We start from the raw sequence: 27,038 nt of genomic DNA, 5'->3' as shown, positions 1-27,038 counted from the left end.
TTTCCAAAATAACTTAAGGAATACAAAATAAACTCAAACTGCTGTGTCACAGACCCAGCCATTGACAGTTGCAAGTTTTATTAATTTAAATATCAGAGAAAGAAGGCAAATGTCCTAATGCAGGTATTTGCTTGGGATATTATAAACATAGCAGACACCCAAGCAAATCGGAAGAATTTCACTTGTGCAGATTGCAAAGTCTGCACAAGTGAAGGATTTGTCTATAAAAATACACACATCATGCCACCTTGTGGAGAGAACCCGTACAACACAGAAATCAGGTAAATACAGCATTTCTCTTTGTGAACTTAGAAAACTGAGAAATTGGGAAGTAGCCTACATGTGATGTGGCCTTAAATGCTATCATGATTTCCTGGGTCCTTAAAGGTCAGAAAAAAATGAAGAAAGACCTGGAAATTGAGGCTAGATTTCATCCATATTATTTAGACAGTAATTGTAGTGCTAGTGTCTCTGTAATACGAGGGATTTATTGTTAGTAAATAGTATTTTTTTAACCAATGCATAAAGAACCACGATGTGCCAAGAGGACTGGCTACATTTCGGCCATTCTTTACCTTTAATATATTACCCTAAATGTGTTACATCAAAAGTAGGTTGTCAATACGTCTTCTCTAAAAAGGTAACTACAAATCTTACTTCTGCGGTTTATGGCAGAATAAATAAAATGCTGAAGAGCAAATATACGTGTAGTGCAGAGGAAGCGCTGCCGTCACAGCTGCAGGGAGCAAGCATCAATAGCAATCACATGAGAGGGGGCTGGTGTTATGTCACGTGAGGTATCGCTTCTAAAACATGGCTCCAAATAGCTCAGAGCAAAACACAATCGGCTGACTGACTGTCGTCTGGCTGCTGACACTCATCTCTAAATGCCAGAAAATGAAGCAAACACATGTCATCATGCAGGATGTCCAAGTGTTATGAAGTTAATGTCGGACAAACTCATCATGCATGGAACCGGGTTGCATTGTTAGCTCAACGCTAACTAGCTGTCAACTGCTACAAGTGGTGAGAGGTGAGCTATACGTTGGTGGCAATTGGTCTGCAGTTGCATTATAGTTATTATTTAACGAGGTAGTTGCTTTCGTTTAGCTTTGTGCTAGAAATTTTAGCAACTAACTGCATGGTTGCGTTTTGCTTCCATGAGTTATGCATCGTAAGGTTAGTCCCTTCGTTAAGCTAACTGTTAGCTAGCGATAACTTTCGACGTTACTTCCCTAATGGTCATTTCTTAACCTTACCGACAGTTTTTATTAACTTTTTTCGTTGAGTTACTTAATATGTTAAAAAGGTTGCCATAGTGTAAATACAGTTACGTGAATCTCTTAAGTTTTCATCCCCGAAAGTGTCGTTTTAAATTGGGAATTGGTGTTTCTTTGGTGTCATATCTGCCTGCAAGCTGTGAGCATTTATGAAAAGCAGTGACTTCATTAAATACTACTAACTGTAGTGTTTAAAAGAGCAGTTTGAATCACAAAAATTACTCAGAAAACCTGCCCACGGGGCAGATTAGATTTGTTGCCGGGTAGAACTTGAGTCATGTGAGCTGAGCTCAAACTTTATGAGAGAAGTAGAAAGCATCAAAGCAGTATTGCCTTTAAAGTGGTTGCTCATCTAACTGTCTGTTTATACTTTACAGTTCTTTTTTAAAGGGACAGGTGGATGAGGAGATAACGTTTGCTGTTGGTGATTTTATATCTTCCTCCATGGATATCTGAAAACTGAAAACTTCTAGTGGCTGACAGCAAGTGGAAAGTAGCTGAAAAGTGTCTAAGTGAGAACAACCAGTTGCAGACCATGGATTGGCTGATGCATACAGTTGAAAAAGACTTGGGGATTGAAAGACGGCAGCAAGGCCCAGGGCGCCGTCCTCAAGAGCTTGTAGCCCTTGTTCCTGTGCGCTGGGTGATGGGCCTAAGAGAGGGGCGAGTCATGCGCTGTGCCCGTTTTGACAGCATCAGTGAGGCAGAAATTTGCACATACCTGCAGTCTTCTCAGGCGAAACTGCCCCCTGGGTGGACTAGAGTGTGCATTCAGGGTTTGAGGAAAAGTAAGCTGAGCTACAGACTGGCCAAAGAGCCATGCCACCAACAAATGGAATTTCTGTCACAGGATTCTTACGTCAAAACAATGCAGAGTGTATCACAGCATAATATCAGGTACTCAACATAATTTAAATTCTAATGCAAAATATATCTTTGCCTACCACCTTATTGTAGTTCTAAATCCTGATTAAGCTAAGAATATTTGTCTAAGAAAACATTTTCTGCAATATTGGGTAGAGCTGATCAAGTTAATTAATCGTTGGGCACTGAAAGACTGTGTGTGAGAGAGTATTTGTGAGGGTTTTTATTCAATAAATAGTTTACTAAAAATTGTTAGATTAGTCAGTAATGAAAATATGTTTTAGGTCCACAGCTGATATGTTAGTGTGTAATGCTTTCATACTAAATGAGCTGTGTTAGGTATTATTACTTGCTTTAGTTAGGACATGGTTACTCATTACTTAGAGGCATTTCTTAATCATGCAGTCCTAACAACATTAGGCGTTATGATCGAAGAGCGAGTTTAATACCTAACAGTCTTCATTGCCCTTCTTCTTTCTTTCAGGAATCTATGGCGTGAAGCTCATAACAAACTTGTGCAGCCATATTCAGGAGCCAGTGAACAGATGCATGTTGCAGCTGTAGATGCAGTACGTCATGCATTACAGAAGCTCTTTAATTCCACATTTATCTCAACTGAAAAAGTATCTCCATTGCTTTCTCCTGCCAGAGAGAAGGAGAAAGAAGTCTGCTTGCCATCTAGCTCTTCTTGTTTTTCCAAATCCCAGTCAGACAGTCTGTGTCCTAACATCCTGCCTGCAGAATGTCTTTTGGAGACAGCAGAAATGCTCTATGTGATTCTCCCTTACACTCAGTATTCACTTCATGATATTGTCTCCTTCAGCCCAGCCAAGCTTGCTAACAGCAATGCCAAAGTGTTGTTCATTCTCTACCAGGTTCTAATAGCTATGCAGGCATGTCATGCAGCGGGCCTATCTTGTGGAGAGCTGTCTCTTCAGGACATAACAGTAGATGATCAGTTGTGCAGCCGCCTAAAGCTCAACCTAGCTCATTATGAGGAACTGGGAACAGAAGGGGATGCAGATAGTAATGTTAGTCGCAGAAAAGAGCCAAAAAGTGTCCTGCCAAGGGAAATTCTGTGTGTGAGCCAAGAGAACAAAAGACTTTGCAAAAACTGCTTTGATGAATTAAGGACTTTGGTTCTGGACTGGGTCCATGGACGGGTCAGTAACTTCCGCTACTTGATGGAACTAAACAGATTAGCGGGGCGGCGAGAAGGAGACCCAAATTATCACCCAGTTCTGCCTTGGGTGGTGGATTTCACTGTGCCAGAGGGAAAATTTCGGGATCTCAGGAGGTCAAAGTTCAGGCTCAATAAAGGGGATAAGCAACTGGATTTTACATACGAGATGACCAAAGAGGCTTTGGCAGCTGCAGGAGGCAGTGGGGTTGGTGGAGGAGGTGTCGGTGGAGACCTCAGTGGAGGTGGTGCTGGTGCGGGACAGTCTGATCACCTCCATGTACCTCATCACATATCCGATGTTCTGTCAGACATTACATACTATGTCTACAAAGCCAGGCAGACTCCCAAGGCAGTTTTGTGCAGCCATGTTCGATCCCAGTGGGAGCCCAATGAATACCCAGCAAGTATGGAACGCATGCAGAGCTGGACCCCTGATGAGTGCATTCCAGAGTTCTACACAGACCCTTCCATTTTCCACTCAATTCACCCTGACATGCCAGACCTGGATGTGCCTTCGTGGTGCAAGTCTTCTGAAGAGTTCATTGAGGTCCATCGGCGGCTTCTGGAGAGCAGAGAGGTGTCCCAGCATTTGCATCACTGGATTGATCTCACATTTGGCTATAAGCTGTCAGGTAAAGAAGCTATCAAGGCCAAGAATGTGTGCCTGCATCTCGTGGACAACCACACTCATCTAACTACTTATGGTGTAGTTCAGCTCTTTGACCAGCCACACCCACCTCGCTTATCTCCTTCTCAGTATGCCCCAGCAGAACCTCCTCCTCTTGGCCTTGCTGCTCTTACTGTGCCTTCTCTACCCATCACTCCAAATGAGACTCTGGCTGACACTTTGGATGGAATGGTGCCAGAATCTACAGGGTGTGAGTCCAGTGGCTGGACCACAGTGGACAAAGATGAAGAGCTTGAACAAGGTACAGAAGCTCTGGACTCTTTAGCATCCACTGGCTCATCCACTTCTGCATCTTGCTCTGTGCCAATGCCAGGTATTAGTGCATCAGGTGGAAAGACAGGAGGAGAGCACACAGCACTTACTGTATCTCAGTCTCCAGGTTCATTCCCTGGTGACCTCTCAAGTGGCGTTGGTCCTGGTTTCCGAAGTGCCATGCTGCAACGAGGTGGGACGATGAACAAAAAGCATGGGGAAGGAAGTGTGACTGCCTCCAGTACAGAGGAAATGAAGATCATTCTCCCTGAAGGCTTTAACCCATTTCAGCCTTTAGAAGAGCTGGAGAAGTTGAACAATTTTCTGGTAAAAAGTCTGCATGCTGACGTATGGCATCCTTCGGGTTCTAGTGTGCGACCTGACCTCATGAGCGAATCCCTCCCCTCTCTTATGCATCTCTACCAAAGAGACATGCAGGCTCTTGGTGTTCTCATCGCTGAGATATTTTACGCCACTAAACTAAGAGGACTGAAACCAGATACTGCACTCAAACAGCGTTTCCAAGCTGTTATAAAGCTATGCTCTGCCAGCCTCCGTGATGTACCACTGTGTTTGCACCATGCTCTTGAGACACTTTTGCTAATAGAGAAACATTCTGGAGAGGCAAACAAAGATACATCAGATTACCCAAGTCCTCTCCTCTTCAAATATGACCCCATCTTCAACGGTCTGCCTCCTCCAAGCCCCTCTCAGTTACTGAACTCTGTCATCACTCCCTTTCCTTTCCCTTCTTATTTTGCAGCACTTCATCATTTTATTTTTTCCTACCATGCTAAGATGGAAAATATTAGTAGCCTTCAAGGAAGAGATGTTGTCTTTCACTTGTGGCAGCAGCTTGAAGCACTGCTGCGGAGTAACATCACAGCAGAGGGTCTTGAGATCCTCTTGCCCTTTATTCTAGCCCTCATGCTTGAGGAGTCCACTGCTGTCTATGCATCTTGGTACCTTTTTGAGCCCATCTCTACAGTACTGGGTCCCAGAAATGCAAACAAATACTTACTGAAACCGCTGATTAATGTTTATGAAAGCCCTCACTGCCTCCGAGGCCGTTTCTATCTTTACACTGACTGTTTCGTTCTGCAGCTGATTGTGAGACTGGGCCTGCAGGCATTTCTATCCAACCTACTTCCCCATGTGCTCCAGGTCATCACTGGCTTTGAAAGCTGCAACTCAGGCTCTGGAACGGAACCTTTTAAAGGGTTGAGAAATGGCATGTGTAATATGGGAGAGGAGGAAGAAGAGGAGTTTCAGTGTGGTGAGGTTCGGCCAACGTCTGGGTCTGTTGGCGGTAATATGGGGGCTAGTGGCAGCATCAGTCTTAGTGACCAAGTGTTTCTTTCGGAGCCAGAAGACTTTCAGAATGGGTTTTATGTCAACAGTGGAGCAGGGGTGCTTACTGGGAAACCGCAGAGTCAGAACTCTGCAGCCAGGGAACAAGACCAAGAGTCTCTCAGTGTGGGGAAACTAAGTGACAAAAGTAGCGCAAGTGAACTCTCTCTGGGTGAGGACTCAATGCGGGATCGAACCAGCCTGAAATCAGCTGACAGCAGCCAGGACCTGAAACACACCAGTGAAGGAGAGGAGGGAGGAGAGCTGGAGGAAGATGAGGGGCCAGATACTGGTGAGGATAAAGAGGGGACAAATGACCCAGCAGTCTTCAACCTTGAGCTTACTCTTTCTGGTTGCACAGAAGCTTCAGGTGCCACAGTTGCCATTTTAGAGGGTGAGTTTGTGAATGGGATGACACTGGAAGAGACGGAGAAAGAGATTGTGGAAGGACAAGACGAAGAGGATGACCATGATCCGTCAGAAGAATCTGAGGGAAAAGAGCACAAAATTCTTCTTGGTGAGTTAGTGACGGTGGTTCATGCAAATGTTTGTACATAAAGTGGCAGAATATAACATTTTGATCATGTTTCTAAAAACAGATACAGTCTGCAAAACAGTTAGATGGCTGTCAGCGAAACTTGGACCAACAGTGACATCTCGATATGTAGCCAGAAATTTGCTGCGATTGCTCACAAATTGTTACATTGGTATGTAAATTTCTGACAGGTAAAGTTTAATTGTCCAATTGGTAATTAATAAAATGATGCTCTGGAGTTTTGCATTGCTTAACTTTTGTTATATCTTATGGTGTCTTGTTTTATTTTTCCCTTTTTTTTTCCTTCCTTTTTTTGCCTTTAGGACCTCAAAATCACCAGTTTGTGACCCCTGCATCTGATGGGAGTAGCCTAGAGAGTGTGGGAATGGGCAGTGTATATGAGAAGAAACCTGTTGTGGGTGACCACACTGCAGGGCCTGTGCTGGACTGCCTCATCTATATAGCTCAACTTTATGGAGAGCCTGTACTGACCTACCAGTACCTGCCTTATATTGGATATCTAGTAAGAAGGGAACAATAGACTGTTTTTCTGACAGTTACACATGAAGCCATCTATTAGCATTTTGAGGCTAGTTTTCTTTGTCATGGGAAAGCAAATGTATTTTAAGATGTAAAAATATCAATGAAAATATGCTATTCATTTAATAAACGTGCATGTTTTCCAGGTCTCTCCACCCTCTTCTCAGCGTCTTAACACACGCAAGGAAGCAAGTCTGCTTGGAGCTGTTGCACTTACACAGAAGATCATTGTGTTTCTCTCTGATACTACTTTAATGGACATGCTTATGAAGATCAATCAGGATATTCTTCTGCCATTGTTGGACCTGCTTACTACACCTCGTATGGGGTAATTTACAAACTAAATTATATACAAGTACATTAATTTGAGGGGACTGTGTATAATAGACACTGAGGGTTCCAGAATTCAGTAAAACCTTTTTAAACAGCAAACTGTTGGATGATTTTGTTGAGCTGTTGTTATGTTTTGAAGTGAAAAAGCTTTAAATTTAGTTTCAGAAAGATGATGATGATGATAATTAAAAAAAACTCTGTTACATTAAATCTGTTTATCCTTTGTTTTGTTCTTCCCATTCTGCTGTACTCTGTAGGTTTCCCAGTGGAGTTCAGACACGCACTGCTGTCTGTCTCAAGACACTCAGCCTGATGGCTCTCATCTGTCTACGCATTGGGAGGGAAATGGTGCAGCAGCATATGGCTGACACTTTGCGTCGATTCTTTGCTGTTTTCTCGCTGCTGCATTCTCTGCAGCCCCAGGTATGCATACACACACACACACGCACACGCTTTTTCACAATCACCAACCTTAGCCGTCACAGCTAAATGCTGACCACCAAAAACTAAATCATAACTCTGACACAGAGGGTCAGGGTCTCAGCTTGGTCCTCACAAAGATGGATAACCCAACAACTAATACATAATGACTGGCGAGTGTTATGTTGTATGGTTTTGTTTTGTTTTTTCTTTTCTAAAAGGCTTTCAACTAGAAATTTGTCACAAATAGCTTCATGAGAAATATTTGACACGAAGTGACAAAACAACAAACAAACAAAAAAACTAGATAGAAACCTATAATAACCTTTTTTTTAATAAATGTAAAGGTGTATTTCAGTTACACTTATTTCTTGGAGTTGCAATAAAGGAGTACAATTTAAAATGACAGTTATGTCACATATGTCAGTATAGTCTGTCTTTATCCTGTAGCTCGACAACGCCCCTCGCAGGGTTGTGGGAGAAGCCACAGTGGTAGATGTCTGTACCACTGAAGAGTCAAATGTGACATATGAGCTGGGGGTCTTGGAAGAGCTGCAGACTGTATTTAACCCTCAAATGGCTCATGCCTCTTACATCCCCTTCTACTGCCTCATCGGTAGGAGATGTCTTATGTTTTGTAATGTAATACTTTATCTAATGGAAATTATCTGTGCTAAAAGTAATGTTTGGGTTGGTTTTTTTTTTTTTTTTTTTTTTTTTTTTTTTTTTTTAATATTAAAGAGATATAAAACACCATTCTTTTGTCATTGCTCTAGGTGATACAGCAATCCGGAAACTAGTTCCTAATCACGAGCTGGTCTGGGAGTTGGCCCAGTCTTACCATCAGAGTGTAAGTCAGAGTCAAGAAACAACCACCATGGCATCCAGGGTGGATCCACTTCCACCCTCTGGTTTTGGCAGACGTGTGGATTGTAGCACGTTTCCATCCCCCTCAACTAGTTCCACCCTGCAAGGAGACTTGATTCCTGAGTCAGGCACATTTGGGAGCCACCTCGTAGGAAACCGAATTCAAGTATCCAGAGACACTGACTATGGTGGCTGCTCAAACGTTGGCTTGACTCACCCTTGGGGACGCTCTGGTCATACCACACCTATCATTACAACAGCCTCCACCTTCACAACACCATCCACTGGTGCAGCTTCTTTCTCCTCCTCCTGGGTGACAAGCCCCACGCTAGAGGACAGCGCCTTGAAGCAGGAGCTCCCCCGAAGTAGCCGCTCCCTGCAGGGCAACTGGCTGGCCTACTGGCAATATGAAATTGGTCTTAATCAACAAGATCCACATTTTCACTTCCATCAGATCAGGTTACAGAGCTTTCTGGGTCACTCGGGCACCACAAAGTGTTTGGCACCTCTTGCAGGAGAGGATTACTTTCTTTCTGGTAGTAAAGACAAGACTGTGAAGCTTTGGCCGCTGTATAACCACGGTGATGGTACGCAGGATGTGGAGCCCAGGCTGACGTACAACGACCATCGAAAGTCGGTGTTCTATGTTGGACAGCTGGAGGCTTCACAGGAGGTAGTCAGCTGTGATGGTACCGTGCACCTGTGGGACCAGTATACAGGTAGGGAGATGAACTGCAGTGCATTACTACACACAAGTTAAACTGTTTCATTTAGCTTAAATATAAGTTTTTATCTTCTTTACATAGGCAAACAGATCCGCTTGCATGAAGCCGTGGATGGGAAGAATCCCATTACAGCTGTCACCACCATGCCCGCTCCACACAGCAGTGTTGTGTACGGCAGCGCGGATTCTGTTCTCCGCTTCATTGATCCTCGCAAGCCTGGATTGCAGGTAACAATTTCAATCTATCTATTAAGGCCTAGTCTATACATCACCCACCAATTATTTTTCATTACTGTGTTTTGAAAACGATAGCTCTTTTGTGCTTCTCTACTATTATTATAATAATAATAATAATAATAATAATAATAATAATAATAATCTTTCCCCATGTACTCAGCATGAATTTCGTCTGGCATACAACAATGTGAGTGCTGGGCTCATCCGTTATCTGGCTGTAAACCCTTCAGGACGCACAGTGGCGGCAGGTTTTTCATCTGGCTTCATTGTTCTGCTAGATGCACGCACAGGGCTTGTACTGAAAGGCTGGCCAGCTCATGAAGGAGACATACTCCAAATGAAGGTATATTTACAGTTTGTATGTAGTGTATGTAGTGTAGTGGGCTGGTTTGATTATTTCAGAACCTGCTGATCTCCTGGGATGTTTCCCACACAACCATCTCTAGTGTTTACAGAGAATAGTCTGAAAAAGAGAAATTATCAGTTAACTTGGTTAAACTGCCTTGTTGAGGAGAATGGTTAGACTGCTTTCAGCTGACAGGAGGGCAACAGTAACTCAAATAAACACTTGTCTTCTGCATTCCTTGGCTGCAACCATCTCTGAACGCACAAAACATCAAACCTTTAAGCAGATGGCTACTTACCCCACCAATAAACTAAAAATAGGAAACTAAGGCTACGTCTTAAATGGGCTCACCAAAGTTGGACAATAGAAAACTGCAAGAATGTTGCCTGTTGCCTAATGTCTCCCCTTTGCTGCAACATTGGGATGGTAGGGTGAGAATTTGGCATAAACAACATGAAAGCAGGCTGAATGTGGTGGTATAATGTGGTGAGGGAAAATTTTCTTTTCTTCTAATGGCTGTTTCCAGCAGGATGATGCACTGTGTCAAAGCGCAAACTAGTTTCTTGAACATGACAGTGAGTTCATTGTAGTCGAATGGCCTCCACATTCACCAGATCTCAATCCAATAGAGCACGTCTGGAATGTGGTGGAGCAGGAGTTTGACATCATGGATGTGCAGTCAACAAATCTGCAGTAACTGTGTGATGCTTTCATTTCAATATAGATCAAATGAAGATAAAAAGAAGGTAAAGGTTTATTCAGCTTAGAATAATACTTTTTTAATGTATATGATACCTTGATCTTATAGTGCGCATTCATGAACCTCAATCTTTGGCTACGTTCACACTGCAGGCGAAAGCGCATCAAATCCGACTTTTTTGACCCTATGCGACCCATATCTGATCATGGTATGACAGTGTGAACAGCACAAATCCGATATTTTCAAATCCGACCTGGGTCACTCTTGTATGTGGTACTGAATCCGATACATATCTGATGTTTTAGAAAGCGACTGCTGTTTGAATGGTCATGTCGCATTAAATCCATCTTTCACGTCACTGACACAAGACGGACGCCAATTATCAGTGCCGGAAAAGACAAACGAGAAAGCATGGCGGCAGAAACTGGAGACGGAGGGAGTCAATGGACAGAAACTGAGGTTTTGGACTTGATTAGCATATGGGGAGATAATTCTATTCAAGCTAAACTTGAAGGGTCGTATCGTAACCGGGCTGTGTTCAAGTGCATTGCCAAAGAAATGGTTGAACAAGGGCACAGGCGAATGTGGCTACAGTGTCAGAGGAAAGTGAAGAGCCTCAGAGCCAAGTTTAAAGAAGCTAAAGATATAAACAAACAAAGCGGACGTGGTCGAGTCACCTGCCCGTTTTATGATGAGCTTGGCCGTGTTTTGGGCGACAAACCCAGCTGTCACCCAGCTGTGATGTCTTCTTTTGCGCATGCAGGCCGCTTTGAGGGCCGTGAACCGTTCACACTAGAGCGCGTTTGCTGTCACATTTTATTTGTAGTGTGAACAACCAGACAAAAAAAATCGGATTTGATCAAAAAATCGGAATTGAGCATTAAGACCTGCAGTGTGAACGTAGCCTTTGTTACACCAAGTACCAGTCAAGTTGTTTACCGAAGACTTGGGATGGATGCATGGGGATCATGAGGTTGTTACATATATTGGTCTCTGCTTTCGGCAAACTTTTTATTTTGTCACCAGGAGCAGCGAGTATGGGGTCAGATGATTGGATTATATAAAATCCAAGACCCCTGCAGTTATTTATTGGTATAATGTAACCATTTCATTGTACACTTCAACCAGCTGAATCTGGGCTGTACAAAATCACTATCAGGCTTTCTGGTAAACAGTGGAAACTTCTGGATGACCACACAGCCCACACAGTGCACAGCTAATCGCTTGTCAGTTGCATACACTCCATCGCTCTGAGTGACCCACATTACATCAAAATGGAAAATGTTGTTCTGTTACCTACTTGAACTGTTTTTGATGTACTTGGTATAATAGCAGCATCATCGCATTTTCCTCCTCTGATTACTGAATAATGCTTTTGATTATGTATGTGCATCTAACCTCTAGTTTGATAAGTGTAGTAATAAAGTAGTGATAATTTACCAGCGTTTATTTAAGATTTACAGATATTGCCTGACACCAGGACTGTCCAAAAAAGGGGTCAGACTTTTTTGCTGTTGGATTCCTAAACTATAATTTACTCAAGTCAGGAAGTGTAGCTGTACTGTTCAGTGGTCAGGTAAATAAATATTAAAACAATCAGTGAAGTGTCTTTTATTTTTTTGGTATTCCCCATAGGTAGTGATTCAGAGATACTAAGGGGCACAGAGATGGTGAAAGTTGTACCTAGCAAATATGTTGTCAACATAGCGCAAACTTTATTTAACCCCAAATTAGGTCAGAGATAAGGGCCCCAGTTTTAAACTCACAGGTTTGGGCAAATATGGACACAGGTTAGGTATTAGAAAGACCACAGAGATTTCTCATTGGCACACACACATCACTCGGACCTCCCCCATTTTTCTTACCTGCAGCAACCTATTCCAAATGCACTTTAAAAATTAATTTTCTTTTCTTAAATGAAAATTTTACAAACAAAAACCTTGCTTCTAACTGAAGGTTAGGAATTTATGGATACGGAACATGTTATTCAGTGGTTGTTATTTATTTTGGTTTTTTTTTTTTTTTTTTTTTTTATTGGTAGTTACTGATAGTAATTGATGATTTAGAAATTTAATATAAACAAGGCTAAAGGCTGATTTTGTCTGTCTGAATATGTGCGAAATATGTTTCTGTTTTAAAGATATTTTCAAATAAAAACCCCTTTGCCATTTAGTTTTATTTACTAAGAGTCTCTGTGTTTCTGTGTTTATTCAGCTCATCTTTTGTTGTATTCCTTAAATTTTAGAGTATTTGCAAGGTCTATAATGATTTTGCTGTATTTGACATTTTTGTTTTGTTTTAATTTACTAGGACACGACATCCACAATCACTGATTCTTGTTTTATTTTTCAGGCTGCAGAAGCAAATATTGTTATCAGCTCCTCCACTGACTACACACTGACTGTGTGGAAAGATCTGGAACACAAGCCTCTTCGCCTGTACAAGTCACCATCCGACCCCATCCACGCCTTTGACCTTTACGGTTCAGAGATTGTAACGGGAACAGTGGCTAATAAGATCGGAGTGTACTCTATGGCTGATATCTCCCTGAGCCCCGTTAGCAGCACAAAACTGAGCACGGAGAACTTCCGCGGTACTCTGACCAGCCTTGCGGTCCTGCCCACCAAGAGGCTTCTGCTGCTGGGCTCTGAGAACGGTGCCATTAGGTTATTAGCTTAAATCAATAGCTACAAGCTATACTAAACACTCTCTGCATTGACCTTCAAAGTGTCTTATTCATGCCAGATGCCAAATGTCTGAGCTCCTCTGTCCCTTCTGTGCTTTCGGTCAATTATACTGATAGGGCAGGTTGTCATATCCTTTAAACTGTTTGTTGAATGAGGCAGCACAAGTAGAGGCATTGTATAAGCTTCATGTCTACTGCATATTGCCATTGAGGCTATTGACTTGTATCATGTACACTGATATTGAATTCCTTTATTATTTTGTTCTTTTAAACCCTATAGATGTATATACGAGGAGATTCTCATATAGACAAGGTCACTTATTCTTTTGACTAGGTTCCTTATTCTGTTCAAAGGAATGAATTGGAAGACAAGCTCAGGAAGGTCTTATGTAGTGTTTACACTTTTCCAAATAGATGCATAACAAAACCAAAAATACATTGACCTCACCTTTTATTTCCCTCATGATAGAACAAATACGTATCCAAATGCACTGATTAAACTATGCAGTATTTGTAGATCACATCCTTTGTTTGTGTTAGTGTTGCTCCATTTTTCATTAGATATTTCAGTGTTTGTGTATACATCACGAACAATAAAAGTACACTCGCTGTTGTGATGACAGTTTTGGTGTATCTTCTCAGAGAGGAGACACTTAAGTTGTCACATTAAAAAGTTAGTGACTGATGCACAGCCTTTATTCTACTGCACAAGTATGGCCTGAATTGTAACATTTAGAGTCTCACTCAGATTTTAAAGATTGAATGTTTTTTATCCACTAATAAATTACTTGAAGTTGCTTTGGGATTTTCTAAACAATGTTTAGGTATTCTTGATTTAACACTTCACAAAAACCTGTAGCAACAATACACTGGAAGTGGAACCTGGCAGATGCTGCTTTAAGTGGGTTTGCCAGCTATTGCAGAGACTTCTGCAATCAGCTTCTTCTAATGTTTGACTTTAAAAGCTAGCATCAGAACAGTCAACGCCAAGATAAAACTGCTTTTGTATTTTAACCATTATGTTTAACTGCTTGAAAACTGCTGAGATGGCAACAGAAGCTACAGATCAATAAATGTGTTGTATAATGTAGTCATGGTGTGATGCAAATTAACATAGAGTTGAAATTTTGCTCCTTAAAATTAGCCCAACCTCAAGTTTTCAAAGTTTAGTAGCATTTAACTATGAAAGCTCTGCTCTTTGCCTACTTTTCTAATTATTTGCCTAAAGTTCAAAATTGTTAAGTGTACTACACGTTTTGAATTTTTTGTTTTGTTTTTGTTTTTTAGAAAATCCAGAGTGAAAGCGCAACCATAAAATGACCAACTTTGTTTTAACGTTTGTAGTTGCACATTGATAATTGGTTACAATCGATATTCTGTCTCCGAACATTTTACAAGAAGTCAGTGAAAAACGTATTTATTAACTGGATTAATAAAAATTACTCCAATGTTTTTCTGTGTGTGTACCAGTTGTTCTGTGATTCACCTACATTGACTGCTAGCATGTCCTTTGATCTTGGCTGAATCACTAAAGCTCAGATTGTACAAAGTCCTCTTTGTATTTGCAGACTGCAGTCATGTGATCTGAAAGATATCGTTTTTGCTTAGTGGTAAAATGTGACCAAGTCCAACAGATGAGTTTCTTTTTTTATATATATATATTTTTTTGAGAATCTAAAGGGTATTATTGCTCACAACACAAAACAGTGATTTGTGGACCGAAGCCTCTGGTTTTGCTGCCTGAAATCTTAAGTTAATCATGGATTAAATCCAGGGCTTCTGGGAAATGTGGGGGTGTGTTCTCTGACATCAAATGTATTACTTTGAAATAAGCAACTTGTATTTGTTTACTGACACAAAGCTGGATTAATCAGACCTTTGCAATAAGTTGCCGTGTTTCCTTTGGATTTAAATGTGTCATGAAATTATCACCTCCCCACTGACGTGCTAAATAGCTGCTTGTGTTTAGCTTCAACATTTAACCCTGCAAGAGTTTCAGGAGCTACATTTACAAACAAATAGTGGCTTAAATGAGGCCCCAATCAATCTAAGTTGATATTTAACTGTTTGCTGAGCAAATGCCAATCTCTTACTCCCAGGAATCCTGACATGCGCCGCACTTAGTTGCGCTTTTTTTGGACAAGCCAGCAAGTTTTTTTTCTAATTTAAATATAAGGTAAGACATACTCACATATTTAAACACTCCTGCACATTTGAATTCTTTAGAAACTTAAAGGATTACACAAAATATCACTGTTTTAACATTTTTCATGTATAAGGTCTGCAAGGGAGGTAATGTTGCAATTCGAGTTAATGCCTTTTTGACATTTTGATTTAGATTTCCATACCATGTTTAAATACCACAATACAAATGGTTTTCAAAATATTTGTAAACTAAATAATTATTTAGAGATTAATCTGCTCTATTATAATGTGCTTTGGCAACTTGAATAATACTTGAAAGTACACAATTTATGGTTGAAATCCACATGTGTTTTAGGCACATTTCTGGTGATTTCCTTTGAAAGTGAGCGCAACTAAGTAGAGTGAAAGTGCTCAATTCTTTCAGACAATCCATCAAAGTAATTCTAAATAAAGGTGAGGAATGTTGTGTCTTAATGTCTTTCTTTTTTCAATAGCTTGTAACTATTAGCTGGAAGAGTGAATATGGTGCTTTCAGAGGCATACTCATTTTTATCGCATAGCATGCTAAATTGCAGTGAGCATGAAAGGTAATTGTGTCGATCCATAAAATCTAAGCAGGATATAGAATTTTGCCGTTAACCTAATTTTCTCTTTCACAGTTGCATTGTGAGGAAATGGACCTCTGCCTGACACTCCTGTTGATCTATCTCTGTAGCCAAGGAGCCACTGTAAACCTCTTAAAGATCTCAAAAAATCACTGTTAAGATTATACTGGATGATTATGTTCTGTTCCTGTGCAGATTGTTAATCTATATTATCTTTGTGCTCAACAGAATGCTGAGGTGGAAGAAAATCAACCAGTCTCGCTGGTGCCTCTTACAAAACCAGAGGAGGTTAGCGTCAAACCGCTTTTGGTGTTTTTTTTCTTTCTTTTTGTTTTTCCGTGGTCATGGTTCTGGACTCCTAAATTAACAACTTGGAAAATAATAAGCTTTGGAATTCTGATGTGTGTCTATAGGAAACAGGACACAGCAGTACAGCACAGCCAGAATTCGCAGATACTACAGAAGCCTCTATAATTACAACATCCTATCAACCACCTACAACAAGTAGTGGGCCCACCGGAGCCTCGTCGACAGAAGAAGATGATGGGGGTTGTCTGTCTCTTGGCAGAAACCCACATTCCAAGGAAATTGTTGCTGCTGCCATTCAGAAAATGGGTGTGCAGCTGCTGCAGAACCTGGAGATGACGCCAGAGCAGCCAAATATTATCATATCCCCTTTAAGCATATCACTAGGCCTTTCCCAGCTGGCTTTAGGTATGCATGTCTTGTTGATATGCTTTTACTGCATCATATTTTATCTAAGCGAGTTGTTATTTTTATATGGTGTTACCACATCTGATGAATTGTGTCAGCAACTTACCCTAGTTTATTGTTGTCTAGAGAACGCCATATTTCTCATCCAGTAATTGTACCCCTCTTTTTTTTTCTCTTTTTACAGGTGCTGTAAATGAGACGAGGGAACTGCTGATGCATCATCTTCATGAAAACACTCTCCCCTGCTACCACCAGTCTCTGCATAGTATCTTGATGCAGCTCAAAAACAGTGATCTACACATTGCCACACGTATCTTTCTGCGTGAAGGTTATTACTGAGAAGATTGTGTCTTTAAATTTTAAAACAATTTCTCTCGTTACACCTTAAAGATGATCTGAGAGTATTTAGGAGAAATAAAGTCGGGATTTTTATATTTTTTAGGGTTTAAGCCAAAGGAAGTATTTGTCAATGAGTCTCACCGGTTTTATCGCTCGGAACCAGCAATCTTGGAGAATCTGGAGCAAATAAACACATGGGTAGAGAACGCAACTCAAGGAAAGATAGCTGACTTCCTTTCTGCTTTACCTCCCAATCTGCTTCTCATGCTCATTAATGCCGTCCATTTCAAAGGTGAGTGAGATTTTTAAATGCCACTGTATTTGTAAAATTCTGCCCATTTTATAAGATACTGTTTCCTCTCTAATCCCGAGTGAAATTGACTGTGTTCCGAAGTGTTTTACATTTTGCTGCTATCTCAAACTGAGATCCTCCCTCCGTTGCTCCCACAGGAGAGTGGAAAGCTCGATTTGACCCCCGCTTTACCTCCAGAGGTGTGTTCTATCTCGATGAACAGCATATGGTTGATGTAGAGGTAATGGAAGATGCCAAACATCCCTTGAGTTTCTTTATTGATCATGAACTGGAGGCTCAGGTAAAACACAAATATTTTCAAACCTCAAATGTTTGAAGAGAAAATTAAATTCCTTGGATACCCTCCATTTTACTAAAGCGCCGTTCTTTTTCTTTGTCCAGGTAGCGAGCTTCCCATTCCTGAAGTCTATGAGTTTGTTGGTGGTCGTGCCTATGTCTTTGCAGACAAATATCTCTTCACTTGCTGCAAAGATCGATGTCTCTAACCTGTATAATCGACTGCCCAAAGAGAGGGCAGTTCAAGTAAAAGTCCCCAAGTTCAAACTAGAGTATGCTCAAGAGTTAAAGGATGTTTTTATCAAATTGGGTAAGACCTGTTTTCTGTGAACTTAGTATTACATTTATAATTTACGACTTATACATTACATTATGGCTTGATGAAACTACTGGACTTTGTGTGAGATAAAGGTAGCGACATTTAACCCATGAACTGACCTTATACTCTGTGCTCTTTGTTAGGCCTTGGTGAGATATTTTCTTCTCCCAACTTGGCTGAGATTTCAGATGGCCCTCTGCTGGTGTCCAGTGTAATGCATAAGTCCAGCATGGAGATAAATGAGGATGGTGCAGAGGCAGCTGCAGCTACTACTGTGGTTATTTCAAGGGCATCCAATCCAGTTTTCCATCTCAGCCAACCCTTCTTCTTTGCACTTATGCATGATGTAACTAAAATACCGATTTTTATGGGTGTAATCAACAACCCCAATCCTGGAGCTCCTGTCCTACAGAAAGGGGAATTTGGAAGCAAGGATAAAGTGGGATTTCCCATTGACAAGAATGATGGGGCCCAATTTGGAGGCCCACCTAAGTAAGGACTAAAACCCTTTAAAGCTATTCCAGGGAAACTCAGACCAGTACATTTATTATAGAAAAGACTATTAGTTAGCTCAATCAAAAATATTTGTGAAAACTGATTCTGTGAACAAAATGGGGAGCCCAAAACTTGAGTATTCCTTTAAAATAATATAGTTGCTATTAGATGAGACGTCCTTGTCAAAAATAATAATTAAACAAAAAAAGTATAGTCATTGTTGCTTATACTGAGCCTATTTCAATTTGATGGCACATCCATTTTGATCTCAACACAAAGTAAATTGGTTACAGTGTCAGATTATTACTGAATCAGTATGTGTATTGGATGGTTTGATGTAATGACTCAATAAACTGAACTGATTTGAATCACACGTCATGCTTATGAGTTTCATTGTGACACATCGTGAAAACAGGTCGAAGCTTCAGCAACACTTAAGAGTACAACTTTATTACTTGACCAATGCGTTTCGGCCTGTGGATGACCCTGGCTACAGACCGAAACGCTGACTTTTTCAGATCCTTGTTTTTCACCATGCAGCTTGGAAGTAGGTGAAGTTGTGGTGAAAACCTTCATTCTGTTTTCAAAATGACATCTCTCTAAAAGAAAAAGGTTGTTGTAAGTTGTTGCATTTCTAAAACTGGGAAAATGTAATGAGTGGTAGGGAGTATTCTTACATTTATTGTCTCAGCAATTGCTTGCTGTGGATAATTGTCTTTGCCTCTTCTTTTCAGGTAATGAAGTGGTATCTTCTACCTCACCATTTTTCTTTTTGTTATTGTTATGAAAAAGACTTGACGGACACGATCTTCCTAAATGCAAAGAAAAGAAGCAGATGTTCAGTTAACATTACAGTTGGGTTTTTTTTGGCAAATAAAAATATCAACATAATGTTGTCAAATCTATGTTCCTTAAGGGATTTCTTCGTATCTTACAAAAAATGTTACGGTAAAGTCTGAAGTATCCCAGTTTCCTATAAATAGGAAGGCACCATGAAACCCGCCTGACGTCACGTCATTGTTGGCGGTGACTTTAGCGAAGCTGATCTCTGATCAGTCTTCAGTATAACCAAGACACGCAGATGCACGATGTTTAGAAAGGCTAAACTGAAAGCAGATCTGTAAACGGAAACGGAAGTCGTGGCAGCGCATACGCGCATTGGCGCGTTGTTACAAGCTGTTGGCGCCACGGTCATAATTTTGTTGCTTACTGTCAGTGCTAGTAGTACTGAGGTGTCTGTCTTGTTAAAACTTTCAGATATTTTTCTTTTGTTGTGGTAGCTAAAATCACCCTTTGTCAGCCATGACGAAACTCTCGGAGGGAACAATAGAGGTATGGTTTATTTTTACAGCATAAATATTACGCCGTTTAATACTGTAAGCTGTAGAAGCTCAATGTAAATTGGCGCCGTCTACTTAATGGTGTCTTTGTTTAGGTGGAGTTGTTCCTATCGTACATTTGTTTGCATATTTTTGCATCCGCTGTAATCAGAACTGCGAACGTTGTTCGACGCTAGCTTAATTTGATATTAGCGGTTATTTACGTTTGTGTCTTCTAAAAACTGTGATTGTAGCAAAATGTGTTAAAGTCAAGGAGGAAAAGTGTGGTTTTGTTTTCGACAATAGTTGTATTAAATGTAGAATTTATTATCTGAACGTGTTTGTATTCATAGGCTCTTTCAAATGGCACCAGTGTCAGCGACGCAGTGCTTCAGTTGGTGGTGAGTAGCAGCTCATTTAATTATTTATTTTTTTGAAAATGTATATTTAATATTACCCCATTCCTCATTTCGTCAACAACCAAATCTGTTTAAATGAGATGGGATGAATTCTGCAAAAGAAAGCTGGATTAGTTCTAGGTCATTCCATGAAAAATCAATCAGTAGTCCCCACCCTAACTTTTTTTTTAATGGAGGCATGCACTTTTTTTATCTTCAAGCTGCTTACTGTCCCTGAAAGTATGTGTAGTGTGTGGGGTCGAGATTTTGCATCAGTTTTGAGCTCTCTTAACTTAGTAGATAAATATATGTACAGGGCTGAAAAGCTCTATTAAAAACTGCTGTCGGTTCGACTGTTAATGCCTGTGACAGGAGCACAAACAAACAATGGGACACTGGATTTTCTGTCGGTTTTCCGATTATTTACTGAAAAAGTAAATAATCAAGTCACACAGTTGGATGCTCTGTTAGGAGTTTGTCGCTTCATTCCACGTTCAACTTGTGGCAGTCCTTTTTACTGAATTTATAAAAATCTAAATATCAAACTGAGGTCTTTCAGTTCATATCTTATAACTTGTTTTGATGGCCCTTGACAGTTCCCCCTGAACACATACTTTCCTGTGGTTATGTTATGAGGGCTCAAACATGTTTAAAAATGGTAAAAGATTTGGTAAAAATTTTTTAGGGACTGACCCCTCTTAAGGGGCAGGTCTGACAAATCACTATAAGACTTCAAAAGGCTTCAGTTTCTTAGTTAAAACCTCTCTCTGTGCAGTGACTTTACTTAAGAGGAAAGACTACAGGAAAATCATCCTTACTGAATCCATCTCACTGTAAAAGCAGCTGGGAATAAGGAGTACAGGCCCATAGGCAATAACTAAATATCCTCTATACTTTAAATAATGCAATCACAGAATGTGCAAGTTTACATAAAGGGGCACAATATTGGTCAAAAAATAATGTTTTTTTTTTTTTAATTTATTGAACAGTTTTATTCATATATTGTTTTTCAGAATATTCGCAAGCTTGATGGAGGAAATGGTCCTTCTCGCTTTCGGGTGATGATGAGTGATGGAAGGCACACGCTGTCATGTAAGGTTTTTATTAAGTTTATTCACTGATGTATTTTGCATTGAAGTTTTAAACATGTTCATGTACCCATTTTAACCATCTGTTCTAAATATTTGAGAGTCACGAGTTGTCTCTGACAAATCTCTTACATGAAATTACATTTAAACTGGCTTTTTTAAAAGATGTTCTACTAAATTGACTACTTGCATGGGGTTAAAGACTAAGCTATTGCTCTCAAGAGGCTCTTAAGTAGGGGGAACCTGGGTCACTCTTGTCTGACTTTCCTCTCTTAAACCGTCTGCAGCATTCATGCTCTCCACCCAGCTGAACCATATGGCTGAGGAAAACATACTGGCCCCAAACTGCATCTGTAATCTGAAGAGACACGTGACCAATATACTGAAGGATGGACGGTATACACATTTTCTGCACATTTTTTTTTTTGACGTTCTCGACTTAATGGAAGCAAGCAGGCCTTAAAAACACTTAAATATGAATAAATACGGAGCAGAGGGCTGTTTTCTGTTGTTAATGGACATGTCTCATTACAGACGAGTAGTAATCATTTTGGAAATTGATGTCATTAAGCCTGCAAAAGATGTTGCCGGTAGAATAGGAGATCCTACTCCTTACACTGAGGGTAAGTCTTCGAAATATACTTCATTGATATTACAGCAGTGCTCAGTGAATACGCTTATGAAGTGGGACTAATTTAGAGATGCATTAGTCACACATAATGGGTCATACTGTTACTGCAGGGTAACACTAATGTCAGGTCTTTCTCACAGGGCAAAGTAAAGGCCCACAGTCAGCTCCTGTCCCTGAAAACCGACCCCCGCTGCAGCCACAGAACAGAAATGAAGGTGAGTGAAAGGTTTATTTTAATCTTGAAAATGAATTCAAATTAATTGAAATCTTAAGATTTGTGTGGGGGGGGGGGGGGGGGTCATTGTGACATCACCCATTGGCTTTGGATTCCACATTTTGAAGGTTTAACACTGTCAGAAGTTACCTTTATGTGGATGAAAGGGTGAGATTTTTAATGTATCAGCTAATACTAGTTTAGTGAGCACGCGGCATTCATAAACTGAGTGCAACTCACAGACACACACACTGGCTCATTAGTGCCAAGGAAGGGACTAAAAAAACGCTGGAATTTCACTCACCTAAACTGAAGCACAAAGCTATAATATTAATCCAATAATCCATTAAAAACGCTCCAAATGGCTCAGACAGTGCACATAACGTGAAAAGGTTCAATTTAATGATTCAGAGTAGTGGATGAGGCCTAGTAGATTCCAGTCAACTGCAGCTGCCTGTGTTGGTACACCTGCCAATCAGTGTGGTGTTGCCCCTAATACAACTATCCAGGTGGTTGAGTTATGCAAAAAAATCCCATTCAGAGTTGTTGTAAATGGGGAAACTTTCCTTGGTGATCAAAATCTTTTTTGTACAAGGGGTAGGATGTAGTTCAGGAGGTGGAGTGCTGCATAGGATTTTTTTCTTCTTTTTTTAATGCTGCAAAATTGGGCATTTAAACTTGACTCAGTTTAGTGCCGAGCCTCAAGTGGCACCTGGAGGAACTTCAACTTTTGCCATGTTTACTTCAATTTTCAGCTCTGGAGGTTGTATATGGGAACAGAAAAACACACTGTGAGCATGTAGTACATAAAGGACCACCAGGTGGTAGCATTTTTCTGTTGCTTTGTGGTATTCTGGGTGACCCACAGATTTATAGGACTTAAGTAATTTTGACAACCCCATTGTGAAATATTTTTCTTTTTGGCTGCCTCAAATGTCTTATTATTGACACACATCTTCCAACTGTCTTGTTTCATGTTACTGTGTAGCATCATGAAATTCAACAGCTACTTGAGCTTGTCTAGATGGAGAGCTGATTGTGCCTGCGTGTGTCAATCACCATGTTTATCTTCCTTTGACTGAAAACGCTACTGAACAAACACGCAGCAACACAGACTGGCAGGAGAGTGTGAAAGAGATGAATGAAGTATTGAATTTGCTTTTGAAACACTGTCACTTGATCATGTCAGAGACGAGCAGTATATCACAGCATAGCGGACAACTTGAACCAGGTGAGGTGTGCAGTCCAGCTATCATAAGGGTTTTGCTGTCTTCCAGTGTGTCATAGCAGGTATTCATCCCTCTAATCTGCCATGTGGGAATTGAGGTTGCGGCAACCACCCTCCTCATCAGCACAGTCATTGTTCATTTCTCTGTGTGTGCTGCTTGATCTGGGGGCTTAATTACCAGAAGTGCAGTGGTTGGCAAAGTGGGAGGACTTAAGTGGACACTTTGAACTCTAATCCTCCGCGTGAGACGCACACAAATCAAATGTGCAGCGCTTGTTCAAACGGAAAATCTCAAAGTCAGGCAGCACCGCTCTCCGGGGGAAGAGCAGCTCCAGTTTGTTATAGCATTTCACACTCTGCCCTGATTCTGTGAAATGTGAATCATCCTTCTCACCAAAATGCTGGATCACACATCGCCAACAACTTGGCTTGACAGGATTTTTGTTTCCTGTTTGAGTTGTTCCTGCTTGCTAGTCTCAAGAGTCAGTGATGGTAAATGTACTTTTAAGTCAATGGGTTGTTTTTGTTGGGTTTTGGGGGGACGGACTTCTTTCTCATGATACGAGATGATTACAGTGATCAAGCAATTGCAATCCAAAGAAACTGGATGTTTGTTTGTTTTTTTTCTTTTTGTAATTTGTCTCTGAATAATGTGCCTCTCTCATGACTCTTCATCACTGCTCTTCATTGATCATTTATTTTTCTCCTCATTCCCTCAGCAGTGAACAGAGGTTTAAACAGAGACTTTGGGAAGAAAGCTCCATCTGTTATGCCAAATACTCCAGGGGGAAGCTCCAAAGTTGTGCCCATTGCAAGCCTCAACCCCTACCAGTCCAAGTAAGTATGTTTGCCAGTCACGTTAGTCTTTAAATGCTATATATTTGATATTTCTGGGTCAGCAAAAAGGCATTGTGTACATATGGCAAAAAACTGAATGTCAACCAAAGAAGTATTCATATGAGGAAAGGAGGCCATCATTAAGCCAGCTGTTTGTCAGTGCAGTTAGGAAATGCAAAATTAATACTTGGGAGATGCTGTTTGTCATGAAATAGCAGAAAACCAGGGAACAGCTGGCACTAAAACTGCTTTTGAGTCATTAATCCAGTAATTTTGAGCCCGATAATTCCTAAACATTATTGCAGTATTTTTGCTAAACCCTAAATAAAGTAGAAGGTATAAACTTCAATTACATTTCAATACTTAATTCAGTCCTTAATTATCATAGCTATTGGTGGCCAATTTAAAATAACCAAACCTGTGTTTATCACACTGTCTTTGGACTGTGTAACCGGAAAGAATCCACTTGAACAGAAGAACATGCTGATTCCCTGAATTTATACCCAGGACCCTCGCTGCCCTGGGGCAGCAGTGCTAACCACTGTACCACTATACTGATAATGGAATTCGGACGTCCAGATCCATAACTTTGGAATAAGGATGGGATCTGAGGGGTGGCTTTGTACGAAGGGGGACTTGTAGTGGGTGTCGATGGTGATTGGTGGAAACTCTGGACATATCCTGGGGCCCTTCTCACTGATCGCTTCAGCTGTGGTGCCATGACTGATGGAAGTAATTATGACTCTAAGGTTCACAATTCTGTGACACACAAATGTTAAATAGCCAAGAATTGGTCAGGCTCTACAGTGTAACGACAGTGTTGCATGGAACACGTGTGTTTGGAAAATTTTTTGGAAGGTCAGTTTCAGTCTTAAAATGGATTAAGGAGACTACAACCCAATATGGATGTATGCATGTTAGACTGCACAAGCCTTTCCAACAACCAACACAGGCACTACTAACCATCGACCAAATTTTACAGAGGAATGCCAGTGCAGAGCTCATACTGCTGGCACAATTAACTTAATATTAGTCTAATTAAAGTACATCTGTTATTTTCTTTCTAAATGGTAATCAAAATGTCTGTGAAAAACCTGTTGCAAAAGAAGCAAGTAAATTAAACGGGTTTAATGATGTTGTTGCTCAGTGATATTTATGCAAAGGTCTTCTAGGGGGCAGATGTTTAAAAGGTCACAATACAAAGTGCATGAATCCCTACATGTGTGTGGAGCTGACATCTGGGCTCATAAGGTGCCGAAAAATGAAGAGTGCGGAAATGATAAGCTCAGATTTGTCTTTTTTGTAATAGGTGGACGATCCGCGCTCGTGTGACCAACAAGAGCTCCATTCGTACGTGGAGCAACTCTCGGGGGGATGGCAAGCTATTCTCCATGGAGATTGTTGATGAGAGTGTAAGTGTATTTGTACTCTGACTGTTAATTTTTGTGTTTAAAAAAAAAAACAAAACAAAAAAACCCCACCAAACATCTCCTGATTTAGAAACCATTTGGACGTATGTTTTTTGTTTTAAATTAAATGTTTATATTTTTCCACAGGGAGAGATACGAGTGACTGGTTTCAACCAAGAAGTGGACAAGTTCTACAGTCTTATTGAGGCTGGCAAGGTGAGATGTTCCTTCAGATAATGATTCAATATGTCCTAATTATTATGCCAAAACCGCCTTTTACTGCGCCGTCAAAGACTGATTTGGCTGTAGATTGTGCTATCAACAGCTGCCAGTACTTTGTGAGTTAAAACCACAGAGACTATGAATGAGTCATCTGGCTGCACTGTACCCATACAATAAGCTGCTTATGATCATCTGCCAGCCTTTGTTGATCACCCCCCCCCTCCCTCCCCTCCCGCTGACTGCCTGAAGTCCTATCTTGTTTGCTCCATTCAGTCAGGTGAAATGCTACCCAGAGCTCTGATTAACATGTGGTTCATCCATCTGTGTGGGCCAGGTCTACTACATCTCCAAGGGCTCCCTTAAGATCGCCAACAAGCAGTACACATCAGTAAAGAATGACTATGAGATGACACTCAATGGCGAGTCCACCATTATCCCCTGTGAGGACAGCTGCGATGTTCCCATGGTGCAATGTGACTTTGTCTCTATCGGTGACTTGGAGAACAGAGACAAAGATGCTATTGTTGGTAAGGAGCAGAAGTAACAATCTAGACAGCAATTTCTGAACCCAGCATGTGTCTTTAAGGTCCCACATAACTGTGTCAGTTCCTTCTCTTGTTCGCACAGTTTATTTTGAGAGGTGAACTGATAAACAGCCTGCAGCCTTTAACTGCAAATAAATGGCACTTTGTGTGGAAAAATAAATCAAAAGTGCCTTTGCATATTCCTGAAATTTTATCAGCAAAAAACTCAAGTCTGGTTTTCCTGCTGAAAATTAGACTTGTGACAGTTTAAGTTTTGATTTGTCAGTGTGCAGTGTGTTTGTGGGTATTTGCAAAGTCCAGTGAGTGAAGCTGGCAGGTTGAAACTCTCAAAGTGCAATACTGTTAAGAAGATGGGCTGTATAAACATAAAAATTTAGCCTGTAGTTCTCATAAATATATGGCAAAGGCCGATCTGTTCACCAATTCTTCTCGTCAGACAATATCCATTCATTTCATTAAAGCCTCTTAATCCTTCCAACATGTCAAAAAGTACAGAGAAAAAAAAACTGGACATCTATCACATGAGAGAGGTGTGTCATGTGTGTCTGAGTGCCTCAGAAGTTGGAGACATAATCTAACATGCAATGAATTAATTTGTATTGGTGCAAGACTGTCATCAGACAAATGGTTTGTGACAGAGAGAGACACAACCTCACCTAGGAATTGGCTGCGCAATCAAGCAGCCAGTAATTAAGAGAAGCACAATAATCAGTGCAGCAAAAAATCGTAAAGGTACATCAGGATTTTTTTTTCCTTAAAAGATTTTGGAAAGTCTCAACTGGCTAAAATTAATTCTAAAAAGAAATCCTACACTATGCTGACATTTTTCATCTTAAAGTACAAAATAGTGCATACAGCTTGCTACACCTGTCATGAAAGAGAGCATGTTTCTAAGAACACAGCTAAGGTATTGATGGTGCACATGCAATTATCTTT

The 27,038-nt window shown here is 40.6% G+C and overlaps 3 protein-coding genes across 5 annotated transcripts in view; all 3 read left to right on the top strand.

Annotated features, from left to right (window-relative positions):
• The first annotated feature begins 778 nt into the window (after window positions 1–778).
• On the top strand, window positions 779–15,189 carry wdr81 (WD repeat domain 81). The gene is made up of 12 exons (XM_063492952.1): window positions 779–1,033; window positions 1,658–2,177; window positions 2,629–6,134; window positions 6,217–6,324; window positions 6,476–6,675; window positions 6,839–7,020; window positions 7,283–7,448; window positions 7,896–8,061; window positions 8,222–9,031; window positions 9,119–9,264; window positions 9,434–9,616; window positions 12,672–15,189. The coding sequence occupies exons 2-12, from the start codon at window positions 1,816–1,818 to the stop codon at window positions 12,996–12,998; spliced, it is 6,156 nt and encodes a 2,051-aa protein (XP_063349022.1). The 5' UTR covers window positions 779–1,033; window positions 1,658–1,815; the 3' UTR covers window positions 12,999–15,189.
• A 635-nt stretch (window positions 15,190–15,824) lies between these two features.
• On the top strand, window positions 15,825–18,270 carry serpinf2b (serpin peptidase inhibitor, clade F (alpha-2 antiplasmin, pigment epithelium derived factor), member 2b). The gene is made up of 8 exons (XM_063492553.1): window positions 15,825–15,878; window positions 15,984–16,043; window positions 16,169–16,469; window positions 16,654–16,797; window positions 16,912–17,100; window positions 17,259–17,401; window positions 17,503–17,707; window positions 17,860–18,270. The coding sequence occupies exons 1-8, from the start codon at window positions 15,825–15,827 to the stop codon at window positions 18,210–18,212; spliced, it is 1,449 nt and encodes a 482-aa protein (XP_063348623.1). The 3' UTR covers window positions 18,213–18,270.
• A 1,122-nt stretch (window positions 18,271–19,392) lies between these two features.
• The window catches only part of rpa1 (replication protein A1), a 28,448-nt gene continuing 20,802 nt past the window's right edge, over window positions 19,393–27,038 (top strand). Inside the window, exons 1-10 of one of the 3 annotated variants that reach the window (XM_063493366.1) lie at window positions 19,393–19,543; window positions 19,884–19,931; window positions 20,942–21,020; window positions 21,304–21,412; window positions 21,551–21,639; window positions 21,788–21,862; window positions 23,812–23,926; window positions 25,236–25,338; window positions 25,483–25,551; window positions 25,892–26,084. In XM_063493366.1, the coding sequence (XP_063349436.1) occupies window positions 19,514–19,543; window positions 19,884–19,931; window positions 20,942–21,020; window positions 21,304–21,412; window positions 21,551–21,639; window positions 21,788–21,862; window positions 23,812–23,926; window positions 25,236–25,338; window positions 25,483–25,551; window positions 25,892–26,084 (910 nt within the window). In that variant the 5' untranslated portion in view covers window positions 19,393–19,513. Of the gene's footprint in view, window positions 19,544–19,883; window positions 19,932–20,941; window positions 21,021–21,303; window positions 21,413–21,550; window positions 21,640–21,787; window positions 21,863–23,333; window positions 23,582–23,808; window positions 23,927–25,235; window positions 25,339–25,482; window positions 25,552–25,891; window positions 26,085–27,038 lie in introns of those variants that run through there. The other 2 variants (XM_063493365.1, XM_063493367.1) reach the window with 2 other exon arrangements.

This window comes from Pelmatolapia mariae, linkage group LG14 (assembly GCF_036321145.2).
Source record: "Pelmatolapia mariae isolate MD_Pm_ZW linkage group LG14, Pm_UMD_F_2, whole genome shotgun sequence".
NCBI classification, from domain to species: domain Eukaryota; kingdom Metazoa; phylum Chordata; class Actinopteri; order Cichliformes; family Cichlidae; genus Pelmatolapia; species Pelmatolapia mariae.
This window is presented reverse-complemented; position numbering and strand designations above follow the sequence as displayed.

Excerpts from the sequence above, each read along its gene's own strand:
- wdr81 (XM_063492952.1), top strand. The coding sequence starts at position 1,816 with ATGGATTGGCTGATGCATACAGTTGAAAAAGACTTGGGGATTGAAAGA. Across the intron at positions 2,178-2,628 it reads GTATCACAGCATAATATCAG|GAATCTATGGCGTGAAGCTC; the intron begins GTACTCAACATA and ends TCTTTCTTTCAG. Across the intron at positions 6,135-6,216 it reads AGAGCACAAAATTCTTCTTG|ATACAGTCTGCAAAACAGTT; the intron begins GTGAGTTAGTGA and ends TTCTAAAAACAG.
- serpinf2b (XM_063492553.1), top strand. The coding sequence starts at position 15,825 with ATGGACCTCTGCCTGACACTCCTGTTGATCTATCTCTGTAGCCAAGGA. Across the intron at positions 17,402-17,502 it reads ATCATGAACTGGAGGCTCAG|GTAGCGAGCTTCCCATTCCT; the intron begins GTAAAACACAAA and ends TTCTTTGTCCAG. Across the intron at positions 17,708-17,859 it reads GGATGTTTTTATCAAATTGG|GCCTTGGTGAGATATTTTCT; the intron begins GTAAGACCTGTT and ends GCTCTTTGTTAG.